At 42.3% G+C, this 9280-nt stretch overlaps 1 protein-coding gene across 1 annotated transcript; it reads left to right on the top strand.

Moving 5' to 3' along the window:
• Positions 1 to 4798: 4798 nt before the first annotated feature.
• On the top strand, positions 4799 to 8364 carry LOC115588354 (zinc finger BED domain-containing protein 4-like). Its single transcript, XM_030428947.1, has 2 exons — positions 4799 to 4896; positions 5958 to 8364. The coding sequence occupies exon 2, from the start codon at positions 6642 to 6644 to the stop codon at positions 7749 to 7751; it is 1110 nt and encodes a 369-aa protein (XP_030284807.1). The 5' UTR covers positions 4799 to 4896; positions 5958 to 6641; the 3' UTR covers positions 7752 to 8364.
• Positions 8365 to 9280: the final 916 nt, after the last annotated feature.

The following is a 9280-nucleotide window of genomic DNA, read 5'->3' as shown; positions in this document are numbered from 1 at the left end:
TTGCCGATCTAAAAATAGACCTGCAGACCTCACCTCGCAGTATCGTTATCTTCCTGCTGTCAACTGAAAATGTCCCGCGATTTCCACCGGTACATCGGATAACTTCCTGCGTGCGGTTTCAAAATAAAAGCTGTCCGGTGTGTTAATATGTTTAACATGATGCTGTTTGGGGCTTCTTCTATTTTATTCTCTCAGAAATTTTTACCAAGGTCCGGACCTCGGTGACCTCATAGCTGGCTACGGCCCTGACGGAGAGTAGGTGCATATAATGGCAAAACACCGGCCAAAACAGAACCGGTAGCTTGTTGCCCTTACGAGTCTTCATACGCTGCGGGACAGGGGCAAAAACTCTGCAGCAGCTGCCGACAAGACGACGCTACTGCTAGCAGGCCTGCTAACAAGCCTGCGGTTAAAATCTGGAGTGCTAAACTGGCAGGCTAGGCTAGGCTAAGATAACAGTACAGCAGCAGGCTAACAAGATCGGTTCAGAATAAACGTATCAGGTTTCACGTGATCTAGACTCAACAGCTTAAGGTTGTCACTGGCAAAGTACCAGTTGAACTGCGAAAGACTAAGTAGTCAGAGAATTAACAAATTAGAATGGAGTAAACGGCACTACGGCAGCTATCTGGTCTCACATCCACAGAGCGAGCGTCCGCTCCCGCCTGCCTGCCTGCCTGCCCCCAGCCAGCCCCCACCCCCCACACTGGAATGCCGCCTGCGCAGCCGTGCGAGAGGGGATAGAGACCCCGGCACTACTGCAGAGGAGCCGTGGACTGCGATGACTCTGAGCAGCATGTGAATTAAAATATCATGTATTTCTCGCCTTTCCCCTGATGATCTGAAAAAGTCGCTAAATTTGTCGCTAGTCGCTTTTTAGAAGTAAAGTCGCTAAGAGGGTAGTGAGAAAGTTGCCAAGTTGGCAACACAGCTCTGGAGAGGGGGGCGCATTATTGGCAAACCAAACCAGTGTGAATGGATAAGCCAGCTGCGCGCATCGAGGGTGTGTCGATCGGACAGTCTGATAACTACACTGGTACCTCACTCAACTAGCAGGGTTTCTGCGGGGTCTTAAAAAGTCTAAAATTTGAAAATCTTATTTTTAGGCCTTAAAAAGTCTTAAATATGTCCTTTAATAGGTCATTTAGGTCTTAAATTACATTAGTTAGGTCTTAGATATGTATGTTCATTTACCGCTTACATTGTTGCCTTTTTTTTGTTTCAGTTTTTGTTTAGTTTTGGGTAAACGGGTTGGTGAGATTCGCAGTTAGTTCTGTGTGACCCACCAAACATCCTGGAAAGTGCCAAAGTTAGGTTTTTTGCTCTTATTTACATAATTACATAATCGCCATCGCTGTCTAACTCTGTCACTGGTGGGGAGGGAGGCTGTTTCCTGGGGGAAAGTTCCCTGAAGTCTCGGTCTGAAGGGCTGACCGTTGCGGTAAGTTTCTCAACACGAACACTTGGTGAGTAAAAGTTTTTTGCCGGTGACAGACGCTGTTTCTCGGGCAGAAAAGTGACGAAGAGTCAGGAGGACAGGCGGGAGGACAGACGCTTCTCCATATATATCTGCGTTGTTTTTTTTACTCATATAAGTTAGTCATACTAGTTGTATACTAATTTAGCCACATACTATAACGTTGCTTTGTTGGACATTTCTCTTTATTTAGTTGAGTGAGGGACCTGTGTAGTTATCAGACTGTCCAATTGACATGCCCTCGATAAGCGCAGATGGCTCATTCAATCACACTGGTTTGCCAATAATGCGCCTCTGATACCACCTCCAGAGGCAGATAAGCGCCGGAGCAAAATTTCACCCTTCACCGCCTCCAAGTAACTCACACAGAGGCGGAGGTGGAGAATTGGCGCAGGATCCCTGCATCCAAACGGCAGTGTGAATGGGGCTAATGAGTCCTACTGATAACATGAGGCACACAGTCTTAAAAATGTCTGTTGATATCTTTGGACTAATGTCACATAATGCAAAGAACACACTCACACACACACACATACACACACACACACACACACATACACTCACAAACATACGCAGCTATTTTCCACGATGCAACAGTTAACAACTCAACACCTGATTTCAATCTGGCAGCACCTGCAGTGTATTGTGTGTACTCTCAAGAGCATGTGTGCATGTATGCTTGTTTGTGTGTGTGTGTCTGCATGGATGCATGTGTGTGAATTTTACAGGCAGATGGTAATGAGGCAGATTGTGCTGTACTGGCTTCTATAATGAGCTGCCACTAATGGGCCCGTATAGCCTCTAATAAGCAGTAATTATAGTGTGTGTTTACCAAGTGACTCAAACAAGGTTGAAAAGGTTAACTTCACAAATAGCTACTCCACCGGCCCTCCCCCACAGAGACACTAAGTGACAACACTGGAAAGTACTTTATGTGTCTCGGAATTAGCATGTATGTTAGATTTTGGGAGGGATGAACTATTCCAGGTGCTCTGTCATTTTTCTATGTAATATATTTTCATTATGACACAAATTCACAAGTTTTCTAGACACAGCCAGTGTCTGTAAAACATTGCATAGTCTTAGGCATTTCTTCATCATTCTTTCTGACAAGCTGAAAAAGTTAAACTGCAACAAAATGCATCCCTAAAACTACTATAGATAATATATAGACTTTAGACTAATATATTGACTATAACACTCTGGCCGTGACAGAGGTTGAAAACTATGAGTTCGTGAGGAGCACCACTACAGCCATCTAAGAGCCTGTTTCATCCAAATCCAATTTCCCTGACATCATAATGGTCTGATATAATCTATCAACTGATATAATAAAAGAGAGTATACAGTGAATATAATGGAGGACTATTTCCTAAGAATAATTTTACTGAGTTCTCTTGTGGTTTTTCAGATTCTGCATCCCACCTTTGGTTGCACTCTGACCTTAACCCAACCTCTGACTGACCCTTTGAAGACACACACATTTCTTGGAAGCCCTCGCAATGACCTCATCAATCACAATACCACCAGCCAGGCAGTAGGTTTACCCTTTTTATTGTGGCCTCTGCTGCATTGTTTTCTACATCAATATGTCGCCCTTCTTCCTTGTTGCAGTCTTCTTCTTAAGTATATTCTAATCCTTTGTAAAAAAATAAATAAATAAAAATAGCAACACAAAGCTGCAAAAAATCCCTTCCCTCAAAACATTACTTGAGTAAAGGTACTTAATTATTATTAACTAACTGTACTATCTGGTATTATCAGACATAAACACTAATTATGCAGAATGGCTTTCTACAGATGTTGCTGTTCTTGCTACAGAATATTATATAATTTAACATTTTATCAGTTTGTTGAAGCTTAATTCAATGTTGTGGTTGGTAAAGGGGAGCTAAATATAATGTATTTTGCACTAGTTTTACATGTAGTGATGCATAACTTGTTCTAAGCTGTTCATGTGATTTGTGTGTCAAATATTAATCAAAAGTATGTAATAGCATAAACAGCCTAATGAATGCAAAGTAAAAGGTCTGAGCCTGATCTGTTTGAAAATGATAAAATATCTTTATTGTGAATTAAGTCCTGAATAAGAGATGCAACTAAATAGTTGAAATAATTGATTTATCATTTGAATATGTGTTATTACACCTTAGAGACTAGAAACAACACATTTTGGACATTTCCATTCAAGAATCAATATCAGCAAAATTGATGTCAATTATGTCTGTCCATTATCTAGTAAATGACTTTAACTCCATCTTGGATAGTATTTTTTCATTGATTTACATGATTATAAATCAATCACTGTTGCAGATTTTTGTTTCCAAAAAATTTAACTGGAACCCCCTCGCAATACTTGCCATGAACACATAATAAAGTGAAAAAAACAGGTAAGTAAGTGTGATTAAGAGGCTAAAAATTGCAACATTTCTCCCTTAATAGAGTAATATCAAATGGACATACATATGTATGAGTATGAGTTAGTGTACTGAGTTACTTCCTCCCGCAAGGGTTTTTGTTAATGTCTTCATCCTACCCATATTTGTGGAAAAAAACTGAGGCTACATGTGAGTAACTTGGTTATCACTTGGCCCATTGCTGTTTTTCCATGACAAAGAAAACAAATCCAGCTTACACTCATTTATGTTCTCTCTCAAACCCTGTGTGTGTGAGAGAAAGCCTCTCTCTGTCCTCCTTCTATAAAGGCTTGATCTCTGTCTCTGTTAAATATGTTAATCCATCTGATGGTCCCCTTGCTCTTTCTCTCTACCCACGAGACCACCACTGCCCCACTCTCCCTTCCCAAGTAGGCAAAAGGGGATCTGGAATCACTTCAACAGAGGCTTGGTAGCCCAGGACTTTATCCCCGGGTTGATTATGTGCGGTGGAGAGAAGAGGGAGAAGGAGAGGTGCACAACATAATCCTACACAACACCATCCCTGTCCCATATGGGGGACGCACTGGCCTCTGTAGTGGTACAGTCATTGGAGTGGCATGGCCAGCTTGCTCAGACCACATTCTCACTAAAGCTCAACATCTATAGATAGGGATCGACCGATTCTCGGCCGGGACGATTGTCAGCGCCGATATTCGGCATTTTGACGCATACCGGCATCAGCTTTTTTTTTTTAAAATCCGACGGCCGATAAGAGATCAATTTAAAACTGGGTTATTTTGGCAATGATGCAACTGAGCCTTTCTGTCTGCTGACACTACTCTGTCCCCAGCATTGTCCCACCCACAGCACCATCTGATTGGTTACACAGAGAGCAACGGCAACAGCCAATCAGCAGTGAAAGCTGTGTATGCACAAGTGCTCACACACACGGCGGAGAGGAGAGAGCGTTTTTCCACCACATAAAACTGGAGTCATAGCCCAGTGCGGTTCCTCAGGGCTTGGTGCCGAAGTTAAGTTAAGGTAGGTACCAGTCCTCTACAGCTCACAACTACTAGTAACATTACCGTTAGCTCATTAACGTTATATAAAAATAAACGGCAGCTCTGCTCGCTTGCAGTCCCTCCAGACATGCCTGTTAATCACTCGAAACAAGGTTGCTGATAATATCAATATGGAAATAGTCTGTGATAGTAGAAGTCTGTGTGTGTGAGTGAGAGAGTAAAAACCTAATAAACTTAATTCAGTCCAGTTTTATTGCAGGGAAAAATGTTGAGGTGAAGGCTGATTAGCTTTTAGCATAACGTTAGCCTACCGGTCCGCTTTCTCCCTCTCTGGCTCTAGATGCTCAGCAGACTGTAGAAACTCTACAACTCACGACTACTAACGTTACTGTGAGGCCCAACACGTTAGCGGCAGCTGTCTGTTCCTATGATAAACACTGATTATTAAAGTGAAGATGCTGCAGGCTATTTAGTGTTTTTAACAGTTTATCAATAGGGAAATAGTCAGTGATAAAAGTATAAAAGTAAGAAGTGTTTGTGTGTGTGTGTGTGTGTGTGTGTAAGCCACAAGAGAAGCTGCAAAAAATTGACAGCAAAGCGCTTTCTGTCTGCGAGAAAACTGTAGGGCAATAATGGCTAACTACCAAGTTATTTTACTTTACCTTTTTCTGTGTTGATTGAGAGATCCCAAGCAACAGAAAATTACATATTTTCATGTAGTGTGTCCTGAAGCTGTCTCTGACAGTTTCTTGTAGAGAGGAGCAGGATATTGCTGTTCAAGACTTAAGACATAATGTAACTAAAGCCTATATGAACTTCTTGGTGTTTAGGGATGAATAGTCTCTCCTATTGCTATTGTACTGTTTTTCCAGCTTTAGTTAGATTAATCATTAGTAATGTAGCAGCCTATTTTTGAATGACAGGGTCCTTGCTATCACATGTTGTTAAAATATAACATTTACATAATAAAATCAACTACAGGCTTCCCAAATGCTGTAGTAAATTAAGCATGATGAGTTGGGCATATGTCAGCATGTGGCCCCACTTTTAACTCTCTCTTTTTTCAAACCCTTATTGCAGATGGATAGACTTAAGTCTAAAAGTGCAGTGTGGAAATATTACACTCTTGATCAGGGAAGGCAGTCTGTAATACATGCAATGAAGGTGTCAGCATGGGAGCAACAATTGGGAAAAACAAAAATACCTCAAACCTGTCCATCTTAGGATTCATCACCCTGAGTTGTATGAAACGGCACAGAAGAAACGGGAATCTGAATCTCATCAGGATGAGGCAACTTAATATCAGCCAACAATAGAGGAAATGTTTTAGAAACAAAGAAAGCGGACAAACTCAGATGACAGGTCAAAACTAATGGACAAACTAGTCATAGAGATGATAGTCACTGACAACCAAGCATTCACGGTGGTGTCTGATGAGTCACGCACTGAAAAGTGAGAAGTATTACCGAACTGAGAAGCTGCAAGAAGTTCACCACAAGATTGTGGACAAGATCAAAGCCCTGATTCCGAGAGAATGCTAGCTACTCTCTCTCCTTCACCACAGACTGCTGGTCTGGTGTGACAGAGTCTCTCATGAGCCTGACATGCCATTTAATTGCAGGTCATCTTAAATACAAGAGCTATGCATGGGTCCCACACTGGGGAATACCTGAAAGAGACATTCCTCAATATGCTTGAGGACTGGAAGATAAGCAAAGACCGTGTTGCACTCGTGCTTCGAGACAGCGGAGCAAATATATATATATGAAGGGAATGAGGCTCGCTGAACTTCCAGACCTCAGCTGCACGGCACACACCTTGCAACTTTTGGTGAATGACAGTCTGTCAAGTCAAAGAGCCGTCACAGATGTCATTGCAATACTTAAGAAGTTTGCCACACATTTCCACCACTCCATTCTGGCCAAACAGCGTTTGCGTGACATTCAGAAGGAACTTGGCCTGCCAGAGCACAGCATAATCCAGGCTGTTCCAACGAGGTGGAACTCAATGCTCCACATGCTGCAAAGAATGCTGGAGCAAAAGCGTGCGCTTACCATCTACTGTGGTGAACATGGAGGATTTGCAGGTCCCACCGCTCACCAGTGGGAACTTGTGTCCAATTTAATTGAAGCTCTTCTCCCAATAGAGGAAGTGACACTTCAGGTGAGCCACAGCAACTCATCCGCATCCTGCATCATTCCATGCCTGACTGTGCTGAAGATGCTTCTGCAAGATGATTACGGGCCCTCCACAAAAGGCATCAGAACGCTTAGGCAAGCCATGAGGGAGAGCCTCGAAAAGCGTTTCTCAAAAGTTGGAGACACAAAAACTGTGGTGTTGGCCTGTCTCTTAGATCCTCATTATAAGAGTCATGCATTCTCCTCTGCCACGACATTGAGCAAGGCCAAAGGATGGTTGAAAGAGGAAGAGAACACTGCCACACAACAGACCACTCGAGAGGAGCATGCTGCCACAGATGGAGCCAGTATGGAGGAACAGGCAGCTGCATATGGAACACACGAGAATGACGGAAACACCCACAAAAGGCAGCGGAGAGAACACACATCCTTCAGCAACCGTGTTGATGAGATGTTCAGTTCTCTACTGGCACCTCACACTGGTGACCTGCTGGCCAGTAGCTGCGCTGAGGATGAGCTACATCTGTACCTCAAGGAGCCAGTGATCTACAGGCGTAAAGGGGACCCACTCCAGTGGTGGAGACAGAATGAAGGGCGCTTCAAGCTACTTGTGAAACAAGCAAGAAAGTTTCTTTGTGCACCACCCTCATCAGTCCCAAGTGAGCACGTCTTCAGTGAAGTCTCTGCAGTTTATGAGAGCAAGAGAAGCCGTCTCACTGGAGAGCATGCTGAATAACTCTGCTTTTTGCACCACAATCTGGTGCTGCTCAATTGGGACTACAAATTTATTTTAGACTCACATTTCTGTGCAGTTTTATTTAACTGTGTTTTATTTATTTCAAGGGAACTATTTATTTATTAATTTAAAATTTCAGTTAACTTTATGAGAGATGCTGCTGACCCTGGGAACACCCTGCACTTTTTGATTTTGTTTGAACTTAAAACAAAGATAAGTGAAAGATTAACATTTCAGTTATATTGAAATTTTGGAAAACTTTATTTACTGTAGAAAACTTTAGGGAGCTATTTATTTGTTTAAATTTTCATTTAGTTTTATAAGACATGCTGCTAAGCCTGGGAGCTCCCTGAACTTTTTGTTAGAATTTTAAAACAAAGATGTCTGGTGTCTAAGATAAAAAAAAAAAAAAAACTTTAACATGTTGCAAATCTGATAAGCTGTTTAATAAACATATGCTTAAAGGCATTTAAATGAATTAAGAGTTGGAGATAGTATTACTCAAAATTTTGACGCCAATATTTTCCCTTTTACTGCAAATGAATATCGGCTCCCAGTGATGTGGGCGTTGTGGCCCAGTTGTTGAAAAACGTGCGCTTAAGTGCCCTCTTGGGAGCAAAATAGCATGCTAAACTGCCCTCTTGGGTAGAAAAAACACACTAAACTGCCCCCTTGGCTGTTTAAAATGTGATAAACTGCCGTCTTGGGTGGCAAAAACGCGCGCTAAAGTGCCCTCTTGGGAGGCAAAAACGCGTGCTAAAGTGCCCACCTGGTTGGCAAAATACAACTGTCCTCTTGGGTGGCAAAAACGTGCGCTAAAGTGCCCTCTTGGGAGGCAAAAACGTGTGCTAAAGTGCCCACCTGGTTGGCAAAATACAACTGCCCTCTTGGGTGGCAAAAACGCATGCTAATGTGCCCTCTTGAGAGGCAAAAACGCGTGCTAAAGTGCCCTCCTGCTTGGCAAAACACACTAAACTGCCCTCCTGGGTGGAACAAACACTAAACTGCCCTCTTGGCTGGTTAAAACATGATAAACTGTCCACTTGGGTGGCAAAAGGGCATCTTTAAGTGCCCTCCTCATTGGCAAAACACACTAAACTGCCCTCTTAGGTGAAAATAAAACACTAAATTGCTCTCTTGGGTGGTTAAAACAAGCTTAAGCGCACTGCCGGTTGGCAAAACATGATAACCTGCCCTCTAGTCTTGGGTGGTATAAACGCGTGCTTAAGTGCCCTCGTGGTTGGTAAAACACAAGTGCTCTCTTGGGTGGAAAAACACACTAAACTGCTGCCATTGGATAGAGAATATTGATTCCAATTAAGGCATGCAAGCTTTCCCAGAGTCATTTTATGGTCTCAACAAGTTAAACCCTGTTTATGTTCAATACACTTTGTATGGCCGTTCGCCCATATTTTCCGTTTTTTTTTTTTTTATGTATTTATTTATTTTTTGCAAACAGCCGATGGGCTGATAAACTTTCTAGATTTTATTTTCAATTTACAATTTAGGCTAGGTCAGTTAGATTCATT

Source organism: Sparus aurata, chromosome 9, assembly GCF_900880675.1.
Source record: "Sparus aurata chromosome 9, fSpaAur1.1, whole genome shotgun sequence".
Lineage (NCBI taxonomy): Eukaryota > Metazoa > Chordata > Actinopteri > Spariformes > Sparidae > Sparus > Sparus aurata.
This window is presented reverse-complemented; position numbering and strand designations above follow the sequence as displayed.